Below are 21,033 nucleotides of genomic sequence, written 5' to 3' on the forward strand. Positions count from 1 at the left end.
CATTTATTATCTGTGGGTAATTTTTTTCATCTTAAAAAAAAACGTTCTAAACCCATCACCTAAACCAAAATTCTCATTTTCCTATCTTAATATTTTAAAAATCAGTTTTGTATTGTATGAACCTGAATGCAAGTGTATCCTTGTAATTTCAGTTTAATAGCTTTAGATTTCACTTCTTCACTGTAGTAGAAACCTAAAAAAAGATTTGAGGAAAAAAATTAAATACCTACCTACTTATTATATCAAATTTTAAAAAGTATTTTCTGTAGATATTTTATTTTTTACTGCGTTAATCTTTACTCCTCTCACACAACAAAATGAATTACCATTTTTATCCTTTATTGGTTCTGTCAGACAAGTTTCTAATGCTGCTAAGCCTGAAATTACATAGATTTGAATACAATCAAACGGTATAACAAACTATCATAAACACTTGTAGACTGAGTGTCAAAACTTAACTGTTACAGGAATCATCATCTAAAGTTTGAAATCAATAGGACAATTCTAACAATGTCAAATTGAATGCAAAATTCTGCTTCTATTTAAAATTGGTTACCTTTAGTTTCTAGTGGTGCACAAGGGCATGAGAAATTGTCAACTTTATGATTCTGTAAGTGATAAAACATGGAGGTTAGGGAATTCATTTTTAATAGGCACAGTGGACAAACCTAAACAATATATATTGGAATATTAAAGATTTTAAAGCTCTTTATAAAAAGTAAGTGAATTTGAGTAGGTAAACTTATGGACTTACCACTAGCCCATATAATTGATGGTTCCATCACCACTTTTTACATAAGTTTAAAGTAAAAAATGAAAATAAGTTTTTGTTACAAGAAAGGGGGGGGGGTGCAGTGATGGGGAGAATCAATAAGAGATAGACAAGAAAAGAATGTAATTAAGAAAAGACAAACTAAAATGAAGAATTTAATTTCTGTTAAAATCAATTGAATGTGGGTTAAAAGAAAATTAAAAGAATTTAAATTATGCTAATTTTTTTTATAAAATAATACCTATCCTCAGATAATTTTTAAATTTAAGATATAAATCATGTTTCATTAAGAAAAATTCTTACCAGCAATTGAAATACATCTTGTTGGTCATCTACAGTTAAACCATTAATTTGTCTCCAATACAAATCAGGACTCAGATCCATGCTGTTATCTAAATTACTCCAGTTACAACTAAGTTTATGTAGAGGTTTAAAATAAAAATATTAACAGAATTTATAATGGCTGAGCAATTTAGTAAAGATAGTATATATATATTATATCTCAATTATTTTTTTTACCTTCAAGGAAATTCTTCATCTTTTCCTGGCATTGGACAAATTTCTCATCTAAAATTTAAATATAAACAAATTTCTTAAAAGTTATGATTTCAATGATTTTTCAATATCACCATTTTTACTTTACACTAATTGTAAAAAAATATAAATCTTGAAATTGAACAACTCATTTTGCCTAGGTAATTTAGGCATTCTAAGGAAATCCTAATTCATATAACATAGATCTAACCTTTTGGTAATTCTTCAGGCTTCATTATCTTAGAGGGAGTTTTCTTCTGCTTTTTGATTTTGCTACTTAAATTTTCATCATCTAAAAACATATTAAAGAGTAGTGAGAAATAAAATAGTGAAATTCTTAAATTTTGGATTGATAAAGTTTGAATCTTTTTATATACATTTTAGTTATGCAAAAGAAAATTAGGATCAACTTCAGTTCACGGTAAAATATTCCTGGTAATGAATATTTTCAAAAATCTATGAATTTTAAAGGCTGCTAGCTGCCAAACGGCTGATCGTACAGATCAAACCCGCACACCAATTTAAGCGGCCTAAGAAGGCCTACAAATAATCTGGAATAGCCAAGATCAAATGATGCACAGGAAAGATTCACTGAAGAAAAAACGCGTAAAATAGGTCTTTTTCGCGCATTTCTCTGCACTGCGAGATAATTATGCATTATTGAATTTTAGCTATTTCAGATTTTTGTAGGCTTTCTTATGCCACTTAAAACAGTGTGCGGGCAAAATCTGTACGTTAAGCCGTTTGGCAGCTAGCAGCCTTTAAAATTCATAGATTTTTGGAAATATTCGTTACCAGGAATATTTTACCCTGAACTGCAGTTGATCCGAAATTTATTTACCTTCATTATCAGAATAACCTTCTCCATAGGAGCTCTCATCAGAATCGTAGCTTGCTTCTTTCCTTTTAGATTTCTGCTTTGATACAATTACTTTTTTGGAAGATTTCTTTTTCTTTCTCGGTGCGCAGTTGGTATCTAAAATATTTTTAGAAAACTTATTAATTTCTAGTTTTAAACATAACTGCTGGATTTATTTGCTATTTACAAATTTAAGGTTCAATTTTAATTCAAAATATAATTTCAATTTTTTTTTGGTTTTTGTAATATTTACCTTTAGATTCCTCTTTCTTTATTTCAATTCTTCTTTTCAAACTTATTTCATCAACTTCTTCATTCAAATTTTCTTTGTCATTAAATCTACAAAATAGATTATGCTTAAAATTGACAATTTAACATTTTACATAAATATGTATACTAATATATTATACCTATCAATTATAACTTTGCAATCTCTGATGAGAATTTTACTGTTTGTCTTTTGTTCAGATTTCACATGTTCATACTTGATATTATCCATTTCTACATCATTATCAAAGAAGTTGTCATCTAAGTTATCATCATAGTTGTCAAATGTTTCTTCTGAAATTATAATAAGAATTTAGAAATTTTGCATGTTTCAAACAAAAATAGACTTTAAAAGTTATTTCCTACCTTGCTTTACATCACAGAAGATTTCCTCAAACTGATAAGTATCTAAAATAAGATACAGTAAATTTATAAAAGTCTAGTAAAACAATAATGAAAAAAATTGATCTAATACCTGATTTGAATGAAAATAAGCTTGCAAAGGGATCTCTGCTCCAATCATTATTGCTTCGTTCTTCTAAATAAAGATCATCTTATTCATTTGAATATTTTGCTTAAAGAGGTACCTTATAATTTTAGTAGGTAAGCAAAAGCAAAAGCAGTCATAGATACCTCCCAAAATGTTATATGACATAGAAACATACAAACCCTGTGTTGAAGCAAAAGAAAAGACTCTCTCAAAGATAACTTCAATGCAAGAGATTTCAACATCTGGTAGAAATATTGTACAATCCTAAAAAAATAAAATATGTAAGAGGTTTTTTAAAACATAAGTGCAATGGGCAGGAGTTATTCAAATCTATATCTAAATTGTTTTAAAATTATTCTTCCTTCATAGTAAAATTCTAACAGAATGCATCAAGTTTTAAAGAAAAGGGAAGCTTATTAAACAAATTTCTTTTCTACCTGAAAATCTTTAATTGACTTAAGAAGATCAGAAATAAATGGGGACACAACTGCTAGTAATAAACCAGATGTTCTGAACTCTTTTCCTTCCTATAATGCAAAGAAAGGTTTTTCAAATTGTTAAAGATAGAAATATCATTTAGTTAAATGCAAATAATGAAAAGCAAGCTATTAAATATTGTGTATTTAATCACTAAAATTGTTATGTCTTATACAAATGATTTATAAAAGTATTTGTTCACCTTACAAACAATTGAAATAAAATCATCTTGATTTTCTTGTAACTCCGTTAAAATCCAAGATAACACATTTGAAAATGGCTGCTGCAGCTTTTCTTTGGCCAACATTGTTTATTTAAGACTAAAACTATAATATTCTGAAAAAATATTTCCAATAAATATTAGTCAACAACATGGATACACTTGCTTTCTTTGTAAAATAAAAAGAATCAATCATATCAGGAAATTGCAATTCTTCGGCATATATTATATTTCACTGGGATCTTCTTTTATTCTGTGCTGCTATGTATAGTCCTCCATGTTTCTTTCTCTCATGATGATTTCTATTGCTCAGATCATTATAGGCTAAAAAAATTTATAGTGTATTGCAAAATGTGCAAAAAAATCATGTGTTTTAATTTTAATAATTTTTTTTGGAAATAACAAAATTACCAAATTCACAACCATATCTGCAACTGTAGGGTCTCAACTTCAGATGAACATTCATTTCATGCTGTTGTAAATTTCTTTTTTCGTCAAATCCTTAGTTAATAATAAATGGATGCTTTTGGAGCACAAATAAAACCTCTTGCCTTATGTTTGTAGTGATTAGGTGCTGTGTTCATAAAAATAATTTTTATTATCTAATAATAAAGGATCAAGAACTACAGGATATAAACATGCCAAATTGAATAGGTATGTTTTATATTAGGTTTTACCTTTTTCACATTGTTGACATCTGAACTTTAGCAAATGAGTTAAGTGCTTTGTCCTTATATGAGTAGCCATCTTATAAACCTAAAAATAATATATAAAGGAGAGACATACAAATTTACAGATTAGCAACACTTCCCCTTATTTGTACAGAATAATAATCTTTGCTTGTGTATATTATTCCGTCCATCACGCTATGGGGAAAATGAGTTTTTCTCGGCTTCTATTCAAGATAAACAAGATTTTTAGTGAAGATTCCTATGAAAAATGCCCATCTAATCTATACATTATTTTGTCCATCTGTCTGTTATTGAGATGCTAGATTGATTTCTTGATTTTCAAGTTTTAGTGATTTTCTCAACTCTTTTCAAGATAGTGGGCTGAATTTTAATTTTACATACTTTTACCAAGTTTTGTTAAGATTAATTTATTAATTGGGATTTTTGTGATGTTAGGCACCTTAATGCAGTGATTTTAGTTGGATATGCTAAGTTTCTGAGAACTAGAGTTAATTAAACAAATGAAATTGAGGTCTACAGAGTTCTCAGAAACTTTTCATCAAAATTCACTGAACATACCTGTGGTGGGACGTTATTATAATCATTCATTTATACATTTTTTTTTAAAAATAGTATATTTTCCCCTAAAAATGTCTTACATCATTTCTTTTGTTGTGCATGGTTTTATATTCTTTTTTTAAGAAAGGTTTTATGATTTCCTGTAGAAAATTCTCTCTTATCTTTTCTTGACAATTAAAAATATGCTCCATAACTATAGTTTTAATTATAATTAAATTTTTGTATATAATTCAACAGGAAAATTGTGAAAAAGCAAGGAAACAAACCTCTTTGCCACAGTATTTACAAATTTTCTTTATTCTTTTTTTGCCACATACATGATGTTTTAGCTTTAGAGGGTTCATTTGTCTCGCACATTTTTCACATTGCGCTAGCCTGAGTCATGTAAAAGAATTAAGAATATTTAAAATAAATGCTTCCATCCCCACCCCCTCTAATTAATTTCCTTAAAATATTAATCTGCACATTAAAGTTTGATCTTATATGGTATTCTTTCATTAAGATAAACAAGTTATGGTGTTCAAAATAAGCATAAATGCAAGTTTAGTCACACAAATTTAATAAATCCTTGAAGTATTCTCTATTTTCCTAGTGGTAGTTACACTGTGGACTGTCTCCAAATGGATCCTTAAGCTTTGTGAAGATCCTAATTCTTTACCACATTGGTCACAAACAACCTTTTGATTGAGTTTGAAAATTTCAGAATGTTCTTTTTTATGTGTTTCTAATGATTTCATATTTTTGAACACGTCATTACACTGATCACAACATACAAACTCCTGAATAAATATCTATATAGATTCGGCATTTTAAATATTTTACATGTACAAAAACTTTTTGATTCAACACTTTGATTCAAAGACATGTGATTGATTACTAATTTACTAACCATATCTAAATAATGTATTTTGTAAATAGATTGATATGAATATTGTACCTTCAGATGGACGGATTGCATATGGTGATTTTTATGCCTGAGACTAATAAACTTAATTTCACAGTCACATGTAAACCTTAAAAAAATTGAAGATGAAGTTACAAAATAATTTTAAGTACACTGTATTGATTAGTTAATTTTATTTTCCCCTGATTATCCTGATTCTGTTTACTTTACTTCAATATTTATGAAAGTTTGGGTATCTTAAAAGCTTTTTTTTTATGAATCCTGGAAATGAAACGGTTGCGTCTTAATAACATTCAAGCCAGCTTGAACCAACAAAGAAATTAATTCCAAAAAAATCACGAAACCTTTACATAATTTTAGCTGTTGTTTGTGGGCCAAACCTAGTAGGATTGACGACCTTTTTATCTGTCCCCTGAATATTATTTTAGATTTATTTCACTTGTTGGCTATAACCTATTTCTGCATTCAAGCTCCTTGTATTGCAAAAAAAATTAAATACTCATTATTATTCATTTTGTTCTCTCAACAATTTTTTTCATTTCATCCAGTGTTTATATGAACAAAATTAAATAATGTTCATTGGAAAACGGATTGATTATTATTCACCCACAGAGGCCAAGGGTGCATTAAAAATTTTACAAATCAGATGAAGCTTTAGACGTTTAATATACACCATATTTAAGGTTTAAACACATTCCCTTCTCCCCCAAAAAGATTAGCTTAGTTTTACCTCCCTCCTCCTAAAGAAAGAATTCCTAGAAAACTTACTTTTCTGCCTTGTGTCTTGACATGTGAAGTAGAAAACTAAAATTGCTTGAACCTACTTTGAACTTCTCATCACAAATCTCACATTTGGTTTCTACAACCTGAATTAAGTAATGCAAAAAGTTATAACTATAATGTTTCAAAATTGTTTACAATTTAGGGGAAACCCCACATGGTTCCCAAATTCTGGCTTTAAAGAATTGCATTTTATATATATTTTGGAATCCTACAAAGCATCTGTCATCAACAAATGTAGAAATTGTTGAGAAATTTAATTCGGTAATACCTGTTTAATTTTATGTTTGAATGCCAAATGCATTCGCATCTTCAATGGATCAATGTAATCCTGACATTTATCACATTTTATCCATTTCCAATGGTCTTTGATAACATGCATTTTTTTCAACTTTGCACATTTGGCTACTAAAATATATGACACCAAATATATAATATGTTTAGGGGTAAATTGAAAGTTTTTTTTTAATATACTACCTAATTAAATTTTAATTTTAATTTTAAGGAATATGCATTATAAACAAGTTGACCATTATCAAAATTAAGACTGTTATTATACAGAAAAACTGCCAATTAACTTTGACAAAAATAAGTTACCTTTAGCCCTTGTGAGATCTCTCTTATCTTTGATTTCCTTTATATGATTCTTCAATAGCCATTTAATCCGTCGCTGTTTAACACCTAATTGACGTGCTATTTCTTTATATGAGAAACCGTTACCAAGTAAATCAACCACTGCTGTCTTAAATTCTTCACTCCATGAACCATTTGAGCCTAGAACAAACCAAATTGTATGCATCTATAATACAAAGTAGAACGATGTCTGTCTGTTTGTGTGTGTGTTTGTTTGTCTGTTTGTTTGTAGAGAAGGATCTCGCTAACCGCTGAACCGATCGGGTTCTCCTTTACAGGGTAGCTTCTCATAGGTCCCCGGAAGGTTCATAACTATTTTCTCGGGGGGTGGGACACCCCCAACCCCCCCAAAAATGAAAAATACCCCCCCCCCAAATTTTTTTTTTATTTTTAAAACTAAAATTAAAATAGTGGGGTCGACTACCCCCCCCCAAAAAAAAAAATTCCCCCCCCCAAAAAAAATTTTTTTTTATCTTTCTAAAACTAAAATTAAAATAGTTGGGTCGACCAACCCCCATCCCCCCCTTTAAAAATTTTGTTCTTCTTTCTAAAACTAAAATTAAAATAGTTGGGTCGACCAACCCCGCCCCCCCAAAAAAAAAAAAAAATTTCTCCCCCCCCAAAAAAATTTTAAAATTTTTTTCTTTAAATCTAAAATATGAAAAATTGGTTTGATTAAACCTCTTGGGGAAAAGCCCCTAGAGGCTAGGGGCGAAACCGCTAGTTATATTATATACTAGTTGTAAAGCTCCTAGCAGCTTCATTCAAATCATGAATTATTTTACATTTAGGTGATAACCAAATCTTAAACAAAAAGTTATAAGAAATACCTTTAGAAATCTTAATCACTTGATCAGCCATCCCTCTAAGCTTTTCTGTCATATTCTCTATGTAGATAAGTAGGATTTTAATATAAAATTAACCAAAGTAACTGAATACTACTTAAAAAGTATTTACATAGAATGTACCTACAAGATTATGATCACTGTGGGCTAGAATTGAATCAAGACAAAAGTAAGTGCCGAGCCCTGGGACCTATGTATGGTGAAAATAGACATAAAACCATGATGATTCCAGGTAAAACCAAAATATTTCAGCGGGGTCTTTTTGTTTTATTTCAATTTTAAGTTCTGAAAAAAAAATGAAAAAAATATGAAAATCTTTAATAAAAAACAAACAAAAACTGTTTTTCAAAATTTTTTTTCACTAAAAGATACAAACAACTTATATACATACTATAAGCTTTAAAAAAATCAAAATTTTCAAATTTAGGACTGCCTTTCCAAGGTTAGAAGAAAAATCCTAACAACGAATTCTAACATATTTCTGATCAACATAGCAATAAAACGTCTTTTGCTAAATCTTTAACATCAAAATTAAATAGCACTTACTAAAGACTTTTTTTCATTTAAACTTATACTTTTTACATTATTTAACTTTTAAGATTGTGTTTTTTTAAAAGAAAGGTTGCGTGATTTTTTTCCTCATAATTAATTTATCTTAATATGCTGCATTAAAAGTGACTGACATTGTAGGCTGTGATGGCTTAGAAAACTCAATACCAGTTTTGTTAGCCCAGGCCATCGGCCCCTCGGGGCCTACAAAACTAGTTTTAATCTTTTTATTTTTATTTTACTATCTGCTATAATCCCATACAATAAATAACTATTAAACATACCAATTAAAGTGAAACAGGGATCTTAAGGGATAAGACAAAGGATGATAAATTGATTACTCCTTCTGTAGATTAATATTATTGGTTAAAAAGTTTGGACTTTGCATGTTTGAACCATCAAATCATTAATCAATTCATAAATTATCAAAAGGATAAGAAAATGTGTTTATAAAACTTTGGATATGATTTACAATTCTATGTCCAGTTCACTCCCTCCCTCCTTCGTTAAACATACACTTATATATAGACAGAAAGACATCCTGTTACTTTTTGTCTAGAGTTTTAGGATCTTTTGTTCTATCATACAAATTATTTAAATATCCTGTTTTGAAAAGCAGAATGCCGTTTTAAAATTTATTTTGCTAATTATAAGAGGGAGGGGACATTGGGATGTAAATCACACCAGTACCCACGTTAGCTCAAAAAAATTGTGTACTTTTACTAAAATTAATGGAATGGTTTCAAACTAATATTTTACAAACATATAATCAAACAATAATTTTACATAAGAAATGGTTAGTTTCCTTGTCATAATTTGTGGAAATCTACATGTATCACTTTATTGTCCTTTGTCTTATCCCTTAAGATCCCTGAAAGAAAGAAACAAGGATGACAACATCAATAACATGGATGAGATGGGAATATGGACAAGCAGTTTTAAAAAGAATTTCTTTAAATCCTGAAACCTTTCTTGCGTATTTTATAATTTTAATATTTATAGACCTTGACTGATATACAAAGTAAATTGTTTAGGGAATCTTCACAAAAAATGCAGCCGTCTGTCTTGAATAGCTGCTATACAAATTAAATTTCCCCTGAAAACAGACAAAAACAAAACTATTCAAAAGTACCCATAGTTGTTAAGTCAAAGAATAAGAAATGTCTTTATAAAGTTTAGAGACTAGTTTATTAAACAGTCAATTGTCCTCTCTATTTCTGGGACACATTCCATATAAGTTTCATTTTAAAAAAACCTAGAATAAACAAAACAAAATATTTTTACTAAAATATAAGCCAACGAATAATAAATTATTATTATAGAACTTTTTAGACTAGTGTTATTAACAGTCCAAAGCCCCCTACCTCCAATGTATGATAAATAATTGATTTTATACATGATAAATACATGCAAATCGGCAAGAAGGGAGGAAAAATGTGACTGTTTATTTGTTTGTGTAGCCATTGTTTCTTAGTGTTTGGACCTAAGTAGTAATGAAGAAGGATGAAACACTTTTGTTTAGCCACTAGGGCTATTAAGCTCCACGCTCAAGTATATTATACCTTGACCCGCTGTCACAAGTGAGCTACTCTTTATTACCTCACCCTCGCCGAGTATGGCATGTGACTATAAATTATACTGGTACCAAAAGTTTTTATAGACACGTTATCTAATTAGTTAACTGGTCTTTTATTAAATCTTAATTGGATGGTTCAAACTAGCAGTGTCCACACAAAAGAAAACTTTTCCTATTTCTAAGAATCTTTACAGTTCTTATGTCCCCTTCTTCCCTGTTGTTTTGTTGTTTACAATTAAATTATACTGATAAATAAATTCTTCAATTTATGAAATGGTAGATTTAATATGGATCAAGGGGACATTGGAATGTAAAATTTGCTGGTACCCAAAGTTCTTTATAAATATTTTCTCATTCATTGGTTCAAAAACTTTGGGAACTTTATTTTTCATCTTGATTGTTTGGTTTATACTATTAGTCTTGGTATGTTTTATTGATAATTTATGAATTGATTAATGATTTGATGGTTCAAACATGCAAAGTCCAAACTTTTTAACCAATAATATTAATCTACAGAAGGAGTAATCAATTTATCATCCTTTGTCTTATCCCTTAAGATCCCTGTTTCACTTTAATTGGTATGTTTAATAGTTATTTATTGTATGGGATTATAGACAGCTTTTAGCAGATAGTAAAATAAAAATAAAAAGATTAAAACTAGTTTTGTAGGCCCCGAGGGGCCGATGGCCTGGGCTAACAAAACTGGTATTGAGTTTTCTAAGCCATCACAGCCTACAATGTCAGTCACTTATAATGCAGCATATTAAGATAAATTAATTATGAGGAAAAAAATCACGCAACCTTTCTTTAAAAAAAACACAATCTTAAAAGTTAAATAATGTAAAAAGTATAAGTTTAAATGAAAAAAAGTCTTTAGTAAGTGCTATTTAATTTTGATGTTAAAGATTTAGCAAAAGACGTTTTATTGCTATGTTGATCAGAAATATGTTAGAATTCGTTGTTAGGATTTTTCTTCTAACCTTGGAAAGGCAGTCCTAAATTTGAAAATTTTGATTTTTTTAAAGCTTATAGTATGTATATAAGTTGTTTGTATCTTTTAGTGAAAAAAAATTTTGAAAAACAGTTTTTGTTTGTTTTTTATTAAAGATTTTCATATTTTTTTCATTTTTTTTTCAGAACTTAAAATTGAAATAAAACAAAAAGACCCCGCTGAAATATTTTGGTTTTACCTGGAATCATCATGGTTTTATGTCTATTTTCACCATACATAGGTCCCAGGGCTCGGCACTTACTTTTGTCTTGATTCAATTCTAGCCCACAGTGTGATACTTTTAAATATTATTTTAAATTTTTATTTAGTTCCTAAAATATAAATACCTGGTGAACTTGATGGCATGCATTGACATTTAAAAATTTTTAGTTTGTGAACTTGAAGGTGGCTAAAGTAGTATCTCAATTCTTGTGTATGATAGAGACATAGCGGACAAACCTGAAAAGAATAGGTAATCAAATAATTTTGTGAAGGTTTTTTTTGGGGACATTAAGCAATAACAATAGTTACTTACAAGCACATCATATATTTTTTCTATTTTGTCATTAATTGTTAGTCCATGAATTTGAAGCCAGTAATTCTCGGGTGTCATATCTATACAATCATCTGAAATTAATAATATAAATTACATTACAAAATCTTTTTAATCAGTTGAAATAGGTAGGTTTTGTTGGGTTCATTAAGTTGAGTGCTCAACATTTCAACCACTAATTATGATCTACAGAAAGAGTAATTTGTGTTTCATCATCCTTTAGATCCCTAGATATGGGAGGTATAGACTCAGGGGTGTATATTCTGCACAAGATTTATTTTTTTTCCCCTGCTACAAAATTTCTTATTTTTCTTCCCCCCCTAGTTATTTCTCACCAAGTAGGGAGAAAATGGAAAAATATGTAAAGAACTCTATATTTTATTTATTTTATCCCTCCTACCACACATTTGTAAAAGTTTTTTCACCAAGGAGGGAGGGAAATGGAAAAAATGTTTTCAGTTTTCTTAATTTTTACATTTTTTTCCCCTCCAACCAACTATTTTTTATTCCCCCCCCCCCCCCTGAGCAGGGGATCCCATGTACAATATACACCCCTGTATAGACTTTTAATTGTTGTTTACCTTCACAGTACTGCTTAATTTTCTCCTGATATTCAACAAATTTTTCATCTAATAGAAAAAGATTTTATTAGCAAAATTGATTTTTTTCGGAACAAAATATTCTATGATAAAAAAAGAAGTCCTTATAAGTTATAACCACCTGTAGGCAACTCATCTTGTCTTAAATATATCACTTTTCTTCTCTTTTCGACTCTTTTATTTTCCTCCTCCTCTTTTTCTGAAATATTAATAAATCATAGAAAAAGGATCTTGTAAGGTGAAAGTAAAGCTTTTCAGAGAGGCAAGTTATTAATCCAAAATCCTTAAATAATTACAACAGAACGACCATCTCTGTCCTATTTTTTGCATTTCACAAACCTGAATCTGAATTATCAAAGTTTTTCACTTGAAAATCACTATCATTACCACCACCGTAATTACTTTCTTTATTTTTAATTACTTTTAATTGATGTTTACCTTCACAGTACTGCTTAATTTTCTCCTGATATTCAACAAATATTTCATCTAATAGAAAAAAAATTACAAGATAAAATAGATTTCTTAAGGCACAAAATATTCTGTGAAATAATTAAGTCTTTGTTACCACCTGTAGGCAAGTCCTCTAGTTTTACATTTATCACTTTTCCTCTCTTTTCTTCTATTTTATTTTCCTCGCCCTCTTTTTCTGCTAAAAAAAACATAGAAAAGCTTCTCAGAGATGCAAGCTCTTCATCCTAATAAGTATGCAACAGAATGCCCATCTTTGTGTATTGTACCAAAGATCTTGTTAAACACAGAACAAATATGGTTCTCCTTTACAATTCAGCTTCACATAGATCCTGGGATGATTTAAACTAATTTTGGGAGGGTACCACCACATCATGGACGTCCAAGGAAGGGGGGTGTAAAAATATTGTAAATTTTTTTATTAACTTAAATTAACTCACGCCGTGGATGAAAAGAATACATAAGTTGTAGATGAAAACAAAAGAAAACAAACCTGAATTGTTAGAGTTCTCTAATTTAAAATCACTATCATTCCTGTCAACAATAATAAGAAAATATGTGCAAACAAAATATAACAATATTAATTTTTTAAAAACATGTATGCATTTTTGAAATCTATAGCATTATATAAAACTTTCTAAACTTACCTTACATTTTTTCTTCTATTTCTCTTGGGCACTGGTTGATTGTCGGTGTTGGTCTCAGGAGAATGAACAGACAATTCTTCATAATTTGAGCTGTTAACATCTGACACTTTGTTTAAGCTCTTCAGTTTAGTTTTGATTTTCTTTTTAATATTCTTTTCTCTTGCTTCTTTGATTTTCATTTTTATCTTTCTTCTATAAAAATATAAAATCAATTTGAATTTAAAATCTGTAATTAATTGACAAAAATTTAATTTTAGGACTAGGTGCTTTCTCTTTTGTCTTAATGTGTCTATAGACTCTATTAAAACAAACTTTTTCATGGTTTATGAAAAAAAGTACTGACGTGTTGTATGCTTTTCTAATTCTTTCTGGGTTGATAGGTGAATATGTTTTGTATGAAATTAAATCTGATGGAACAACAATTCTAAATTAAAAAACAACATTAAACATTTTATACGAAAATTAATTTTTATAACAAACAGAACCTAAAATATTTTGATGGATTACAAAGTATTTAAAAGAATTTTGTGATATAAAAGAATAGGAATCAATCATATTAGGTACATTATTTAATTTTTATCAAAATTTTACCTTTCTAAATCAACTCTACATTCTCTGATTAAAACTTTATTGATAGGTATTCCATTACAAACAGTATTAATATTATCTTCTCCTACGTCTTAAATATGATTGTCAATCAATAATTTATAACAGGGTTAATAAAAATTTACATGTCTAACTGTTTTCTTTAAGATATTTAATAGGTATTTATCATTGTCATTTTTAATTTCTTACCATTATCTTGAGTATCACAGAAAGTATCAGGTATCATTGTATCATCAAAATCATTTTCTATTTAAAATAAGGTTATAGAATGTATGCAATTTGTTCTTCAATGTAAATAAATTTTACCTTCTTTTATGTCATTAGGATCTTTACTCCATTCACCAGGCAATGGTTGATCTATAATACATATTTTTTTGTCTTGATAAGAAACAAATAATAAAAAATTGAGTTCATACCTGATTTGAATGAAAATAGGCTTGCAAAGGGATCTCTGCTCCAATAATTATTGCTTTGTTCATCTAAATAAAGATTATGTTATTCATTCGAAGATTTTGCTTTAGGTAATAGATATCTTAAAAAATTTTTAAGCATGAGCAAAAGCAGCAAAAATGTATTATGACATGGAAGCAGTACAAACCCTGTGTTGAAGCAAAAGAAAACACTCTGTCAAAGATAACTTCAATGCAAGAAATTTCAACATCTGGTAGAAATATTGTACAATCCTAAAAAATTTAAATGTGTAAAATGTAATTTGAAATATAATTGGAAGAAATTATTCAAATTAGTATCTAAAAGGTTTTAAAATATTCTATAAAACTAACTACAAAAAAATACAACACCTAATTATGAATACATCAAGTTTTAAGTAAAACAAAAGCCTTAGGTATAAAAATTTAATATTTTTTTACCTGAAAATCTTTAATAGACTTGAGAAGATTAGAAATGAAAGGGGACACAGCTGCTAGTAATAAACCAGATGTTCTGAACTCTTTTCCTTCCTATAATGCAAAAAAAGGTTTTTCAATGGGTTAAAGATAGATATCAGTCTAATCAATGGGTTAAAGATAGATATCAGTCTAATGATTGTAAATAATAAAAAGCAAGCTGTTAATATTGTGCTTTTAATAGCTAAAATAGTTATTTCTGATACAAATGATTTATAAAATAATTTTTCACCTTACAGACAATTGAAATAAAATCGTCTTGATTTTCTTGTAACTCAGTTAAAATCCAAGATAACACATTTGTAAAAGGCTGCTGCAGCTTTTCTTTGTCTAACATTTTTTATTCAAGACTAAAACTATAATATTCTGAAAAAATTTAAACATAAATATTTAAACAACATGGATGGACTTGCTTTCTTTGTAAAATAAAATGAATCAATCATATCAGGAAATAACAATTCTCTGACATAAATTATATTTCACTGGGATCTTCCTTTACTTCATTCTTATTCTGTGCTGCTGTGTATAGTCCTCCATGTTTCTTTTTCTCGTGAGAATTTCTGTTGCTTAGATCATTATAAGCTAAACAAGAAAAAAATTGTAATTCATAGTGAAGTGCAAAATGTGAAAAAAACATGTGTTTCAATTTTAATAGATTGTTTTTTCTTTTGGAAAAAACAAACTTACCAAATTCACAACCATATCTGCAACTATAAGGTCTCAACTTCAGATGAACATTCATTTCATGGATTTGTAATCTTCTTTTATTGTCAAATCCTTAGTTAATAATAAATGGATGCTTTTTGAGAAAAAATTAAACCCCTCCCCTTATTTTTGTAATACATTGAAAATAGTAGGGAGAGGAGGATTAGTGGTAGTTCCTTTCCTATTCATAACCTCTGCGGGAGGGGGAGTAACAAACAAGTATTCTTTCCCTTATTTATAAAATAAGGTATAAGGGGAGGGATTGGGTTCTGTGCTCATGAAAATAATTTTATTTTCTGATAATAAAGGATCAAGAACTACAGGATATAAACATGCCAAATTGAATAGGTATGTTTTATATTAGGTTTTTTACCTCTTTCACATTGATGACATTTGAACTTTAGCAAATGAGTTAAGTGCATTGCTCTTATATGAGAAGCCAATTGAGAAACCTAAAAATAATATATGAATAGAGATAAATACCTGCTTACAGATTTGTTAACTTATCTATATTATTGTTGTTTCGTTTCCCCTCCACAAATAATATCCAGGAGTCAGATGGGAATGTGATGTTAGGCACCTTCATGCAGTTATGTTAGGTGGATATACTAAGTTTCCAAGACTTAGAGTTAAAAGAACAAATGAAATTGAGTTCTACGGCGTTCTCAGAAACTTTTCATCAAAATCCACTCAACATAACCGTGGTTAGACTTTACTATAATCATTCGTTAATACAAGTAAAAAAAATAGTATATTCACCCCTGAAAATGTCTTACATCATTTCTGGAAGATGCTTAATATCACGCGTTCTTGATGTGCATGATTTTATATTCTTTTTCTAAAGAGGTTTCATGATTTCCTGTAGAATATTCTCTCTTATCTTTTATCTTTTCTTGACAATTAAAAATGTGCTCTTTAACTCAGTATATCCATTTATTTTTTACTTTGTTACTTTTGAAATCTTATCATCCTTGTTCATTGGAGTCTTTAAAAATAATTTTTGTATATACTTTTACAAGAGAATTGTGAAAAAGCTAGGAAACAAACCTCTTTACCACAGTATTTACAAAGTTTCTTTTTTATGCCACATTTATGACGTTTTAGCCTTTGTGGGTTCATTTGCTTAGCACATTTTTCACATTGCTCTAGCCTGAGTCATGTAAGAGAATTAAGAATATTCAAAATAAATGCTTCCACCCCCACCCCCTCTAATTAATTTCCTTAAAAATATTAATCTGTGCATTAAAGTTTGTCTTTTATGGTATTCTTTCCTTGAGATAAGCAAGTTATGGTGTTCAAAATAAGCATAAAAGCAAGTTTCGTCACACAAATATGATAAATCCTTGAAACATTCTCTATATTCCTTGTGGTAGTTGCACTGTGGAATGTCTCCAAATGGGTCCTTAAGCTTTGTGAATATAATTCTTTACCACAATGGTCACAAACAACTTTATGGTCGTGCTTGAAATTTTCAGAATGTACTCTTTTATGTGTTTCTAATGATCTCATATTTTTGAACACCTCAGTACACTGATCACAACAAACAAACTCCTGAATAAGATATCTAGATACAGCTTTTTCTACCAACACTTTTTCATTCAACTTTTTGGATATAAACACTTAGGATGAAAGACATTAAATGTAATTGATTACTTAGGTACAATATCTGAATAATGTATTTTTCAAACAGATTGAAATGAATGTTATACCTTTAGATGGACAGATTGCATATGGTGATTTTTATGCTTGAGATTCTTAAACTCAATTTCACAATCACATGTAAACCTTTCAAAATTAAAAATGAAGTTGCATAAAATAATTTGAAGTACATTGTATTGCTTGGTTAATCTTATTTTATTCTGCTACTTTGATAGTTGACCTTACTTAACAAAAATTTACAAATAAAGAAGGTGTCTAAACTTTATTGCTTTTCATTTAAGATAGCTAGTCGGTGTTTTTAGTAAGTAATAGATGTAAAATTGTCCATAGAATTTAGATATGCAATCGGTTTTTTTTGTAGACCTCTTATTTTTAAAGTAATTTAAGTTTTTAAAAAAATTAAGTCTGTTTTAATGTACTAAAACGGAACAAAAAAAAGAGAAAAAAAGTAGCCATAATCAACAAAAATAGTAAGATCTTTAAAATGGCCAAAAATATTATACATTAAAGACAACCTTTACTTTTATTATTCAGCTGTGAATCAATTTAGCCCAATCTCAATTTCTATTTTACATTTGTTCTGTAATGAAATTAATATTTTAAGAAATATTTTTTTACGATTTATTATCTTTTTTATTTTTTAAGTAAAGTATTTGATTTTTGTTCTAAATATTCATCAATAAGACATCTAAAATGAATGGCCCTCTTTAGATGAAAATGGAAGTTGAAAGCTAAAAAAAAGTCTATATAAGTTACCTTTACATGGCAGAAAAAAATTTAGACATTTAAGTTTTTAAAAAAATTAAGTCTGTTTTAATGTACTAAAACGGAACAAAAAAAGAGAAAAAAAGTAGCCATAATCAACAAAAATAGTAAGATCTTTAAAATGGCCAAAAATAATATACATTAAAGACAACCTTTACTTTTATTATTCAGCTGTGAATTAATTTAGCCCAATCTCAATTTCTATTTTACATTTGTTTTGTTATGAAATTAATATTTAAAGAAATTTTTTTTTACGATTTATTATCTTTATTATTTTTTAAGTAAAGTATTTGATTTTTGTTCTAAATATTCATCAATAAGACATCCACAGTTATGGAATCTCGACGACAAAGATTTTTTTATCCAATCTTGACAAGTGAGGTATTTTTGGAAAGAGGAATATATATAGAAAACGCCTATGAAAATTAGAAAATCCGCAGAAATCATATTTGCAAGTTATTTGCAAAAATCTGCAATGTTAATTTGCAAAATTAATTTCATGCCTTAAATGACTTATCTAAAAAGAAATCTTTTTATGAAATGTGTTTATCTATAAGTTTAGAACATACTTAGGGCAAAAAAAATTTCTTTAGTGTTACTTTTTTCACCTTATATATGAAAAAAGCAGTTTCTCACATTTTATGATAAAAAAAGGTATAGGAACAAAAAATATGTTTTTTCTTGATGTAAACACAATGATTGGCATAAAATCTATCATCCTAAATGTTAAAATCAGATATAGAATCCTTTTTAGAGCAAAAATAGTGCAAAAAGTAACCTAGACATTTTTGCAAAGTATGAAAATCTGAAGAAAATAGTTCTTTTTGATTTTGATATACATATCAGATAAATGTATATAAAATTAGTGATCAAAAACTATAAAACAAGTTATAACTTTTTCAACCCTATCATTGATTAAAATGCACTTTAAGGTTTACTTACTACCAAAGTAGCACATAAAAACTCTTTTTATTAAGTTATTAAACAAAATAAATTCAAATCAACAATTAGGCGTTTTTTATAATACACTAGACCATTTTGTAGTTGGTTTTTTTGCATTTATTTTGATTAATTACATCTTTTTATGCACTACTTCGGTAATTCTTAAACCTAAAAGTGCAATTTAATCAATGACAATGTTGAAAAAACTTATAAGATGTTTTATAGTTTTTCATCACTAATTTTATATACATTTATCTGATATGTATATCAAAAGCAAAAAGAACTATTTTCTTCAGATTTTCATACTTTGCAAAAATGTCTTGGTTACTTTTTGCACTATATTAGCTCTAAAAAGGATTCTATATCTGATTTTTACATTTAGGATGATAGATTTTATGCCAATTATTGTGTTTACATCAAGAAAAATCATATTTTTTGTTCCTATACCTTTTTTATATCATAAAATGTGAGAAACTGCTTTTTTCATATATAAGGTGAAAAAAGTAACACTCAAGAAATTTTTTTTGCCCTAATTATGTTCTAAACTTATAAATAAACACATTTCATAAAAAAAAATTTCTAAATAAGTCATTTAAGGCATAAAATTAATTTTGCAAATTAGCATTGCAGATTTTTGCAAATAACTTGCAAATATGATTTCTGCGGATTTTCTAATTTTCATAGGCGTTTTCTATATATATTCCTCTTTCCAAAAATACCTATCTTGTCAAGATTGGATAAAAAATCTTTGTCGTTAAGATTCCATAACTGTGACATCTAAAATGAATGGCCCTCTTAAGATGAAAATGGAAGTTGAAAGCTAAAAAAAAAGTCTATATAAGTTACCTTTACATGGCAGAAAAAAATTGAAATATAGCTTAAGTAAGTGTTGCCAGTAATTTATAATATTTTGGCAATTTTCATATAGTTTTTTATCATAGTTTATTTACTATTTTTCAATTTTGCTTAGAATGGATTTGTAATATTTTTCTCATTCTAAAGGTATATATATTATATAAATACATATTTTTACGCCTATTTCAGGATATAAATCAGTTCAAACTTTTCGTTCAACGAGGTTAAAAAAATTGATTTTTTTCTCTTTTTTTGTTCCGTTTTAGTACCTTAAAACCAACTTAAATTTTTTTTAACTTGAATTACTTTAAAAATAAGAGGTCTACTAAAAACCGATTGCATATCTAAATTCTATGGACAATTTTACATCTACTACTTACTAAAAACACCGACTAGATATCTTAAATAAAAAGCAATAAAGTTTAGACGCCTTCTTTAGATATCAAGTTTTACAAATCAAATTAATTTTGAAGACATTTCTCACCACATTTAGGTTTTTAACATTGTTACATTGTTGCAATACCTCCCTCCCCATAAAGATAAAATTCCTTGGCTAATTTCTCTAAAAAACTTACTTTTCTGCCTTATGTCTTGACATGTGAAGTAGAAAACTAAAACTGCGTGAATTTCTTTTGAACTTCTCATCGCAAATCTCACATTGGGTTTCATCGTGCTAAAAAATTTAATACCAAAAGTTTTAGCTATATTAACGCATAAGGTATAGCCAACAAGCAAAATAAATCTCAAATGATATTTGGGGGAAGATAAAATAGTCATCAATTCTACTATGAGTTGCCCCTTAACGACAGCTGAAAATCGTGTGTAGGTTTTGTGATTTAAAAAAATTAAATTCATTGTTGGTATACGCTGAAATGCATAAAAAATTGTGGTTCCCAAATTCTGGCTTTGGTGAGTTGTTCTTTTAGATATAAATTGTGAAATCCTAAAATGCAATTGTCACCAAAAAATATTGAAAGTTGTTCAGAAATTTTATACCTGTTTATGTTTGCGTGCCAAATGCTGTAGCATCTTTGTTGGATCAATATAATCTTGACATTTATCACAGTTTATCCATTTCCAATGGTCTCTGAGAACATGCACCTTTTTCAACTCTGCAGATTTGGTTGCTAAAATTTTTGATGCAAGATATGTTCTATGTTTGAGGGTATGAGAATTCTATGC

The 21,033-nt window shown here is 28.4% G+C and overlaps 3 protein-coding genes and 1 long non-coding RNA gene across 14 annotated transcripts in view; 1 reads left to right on the forward strand and 3 right to left on the reverse strand.

Annotated features, from left to right (window-relative positions):
• Window positions 1-5,266, reverse strand: part of LOC145324879 (uncharacterized) — a 14,199-nt gene extending 8,933 nt beyond the window's left edge. The window contains exons 1-17 of the mRNA XM_080167588.1: window positions 5,136-5,266; window positions 4,297-4,375; window positions 4,031-4,120; window positions 3,602-3,943; window positions 3,360-3,449; window positions 3,102-3,186; window positions 2,908-2,970; window positions 2,799-2,840; window positions 2,576-2,726; window positions 2,419-2,504; window positions 2,148-2,282; window positions 1,518-1,598; window positions 1,292-1,339; window positions 1,076-1,164; window positions 557-668; window positions 327-377; window positions 123-193 (exon numbers count right to left, since the gene is read on the reverse strand). Coding sequence (XP_080023714.1) covers window positions 123-193; window positions 327-377; window positions 557-668; window positions 1,076-1,164; window positions 1,292-1,339; window positions 1,518-1,598; window positions 2,148-2,282; window positions 2,419-2,504; window positions 2,576-2,726; window positions 2,799-2,840; window positions 2,908-2,970; window positions 3,102-3,186; window positions 3,360-3,449; window positions 3,602-3,706 — 1,209 coding nt within the window. The 5' untranslated portion in view covers window positions 3,707-3,943; window positions 4,031-4,120; window positions 4,297-4,375; window positions 5,136-5,266. The remainder of the gene's footprint in view (window positions 1-122; window positions 194-326; window positions 378-556; window positions 669-1,075; window positions 1,165-1,291; window positions 1,340-1,517; window positions 1,599-2,147; window positions 2,283-2,418; window positions 2,505-2,575; window positions 2,727-2,798; window positions 2,841-2,907; window positions 2,971-3,101; window positions 3,187-3,359; window positions 3,450-3,601; window positions 3,944-4,030; window positions 4,121-4,296; window positions 4,376-5,135) is intronic.
• LOC145324888 (uncharacterized) lies at window positions 5,115-5,509 on the forward strand. Its single transcript, XR_013881344.1, has 2 exons — window positions 5,115-5,248; window positions 5,462-5,509. It is a non-coding gene; the product is annotated as an uncharacterized LOC145324888 (long non-coding RNA).
• A 392-nt stretch (window positions 5,510-5,901) lies between these two features.
• Window positions 5,902-21,033, reverse strand: part of LOC145324876 (uncharacterized) — a 33,460-nt gene continuing 18,328 nt past the window's right edge. For 8 of the 11 annotated variants that reach the window (XM_080167579.1, XM_080167578.1, XM_080167577.1 and 5 more), the window contains 8 exons: window positions 20,848-20,978; window positions 20,427-20,524; window positions 17,340-17,415; window positions 16,993-17,181; window positions 16,678-16,779; window positions 16,004-16,082; window positions 15,613-15,702; window positions 15,290-15,507 (listed from right to left, as the gene is read on the reverse strand). In XM_080167579.1, the coding sequence (XP_080023705.1) occupies window positions 15,398-15,507; window positions 15,613-15,702; window positions 16,004-16,082; window positions 16,678-16,779; window positions 16,993-17,181; window positions 17,340-17,415; window positions 20,427-20,524; window positions 20,848-20,978 (875 nt within the window). In that variant the 3' untranslated portion in view covers window positions 15,290-15,397. Of the gene's footprint in view, window positions 6,186-6,541; window positions 6,640-6,824; window positions 6,962-7,150; window positions 7,328-8,016; window positions 8,074-11,494; window positions 11,607-15,289; window positions 15,508-15,612; window positions 15,703-16,003; window positions 16,083-16,677; window positions 16,780-16,992; window positions 17,182-17,339; window positions 17,416-20,426; window positions 20,525-20,847; window positions 20,979-21,033 lie in introns of those variants that run through there. The other 3 variants (XM_080167582.1, XM_080167586.1, XM_080167573.1) reach the window with 3 other exon arrangements.
• On the reverse strand, window positions 12,404-15,338 carry LOC145324008 (uncharacterized). Its single transcript, XM_080166644.1, has 13 exons — window positions 15,158-15,338; window positions 14,890-14,979; window positions 14,619-14,703; window positions 14,437-14,499; window positions 14,327-14,377; window positions 14,210-14,266; window positions 14,006-14,093; window positions 13,758-13,838; window positions 13,415-13,606; window positions 13,261-13,301; window positions 12,868-12,948; window positions 12,738-12,785; window positions 12,404-12,498 (listed from the first exon to the last, which is right to left on the reverse strand). The coding sequence occupies exons 1-13, from the start codon at window positions 15,260-15,262 to the stop codon at window positions 12,404-12,406; spliced, it is 1,077 nt and encodes a 358-aa protein (XP_080022770.1). The 5' UTR covers window positions 15,263-15,338.

The sequence above is a fragment of the Acartia tonsa genome, chromosome 7 (assembly GCF_053477335.1).
Source record: "Acartia tonsa isolate MP-2025a chromosome 7, ASM5347733v1, whole genome shotgun sequence".
Classification (NCBI taxonomy): domain Eukaryota; kingdom Metazoa; phylum Arthropoda; class Copepoda; order Calanoida; family Acartiidae; genus Acartia; species Acartia tonsa.

Excerpts from the sequence above, each read along its gene's own strand:
- LOC145324008 (XM_080166644.1), bottom strand. The coding sequence starts at position 15,262 with ATGTTAGACAAAGAAAAGCTGCAGCAGCCTTTTACAAATGTGTTATCT. Across the intron at positions 14,267-14,326 it reads TCCTAATGACATAAAAGAAG|AAAATGATTTTGATGATACA; the intron begins GTAAAATTTATT and ends TATTTTAAATAG. Across the intron at positions 13,607-13,757 it reads ATTAGAAAAGCATACAACAC|AAGAAAGATAAAAATGAAAA; the intron begins GTCAGTACTTTT and ends ATATTTTTATAG.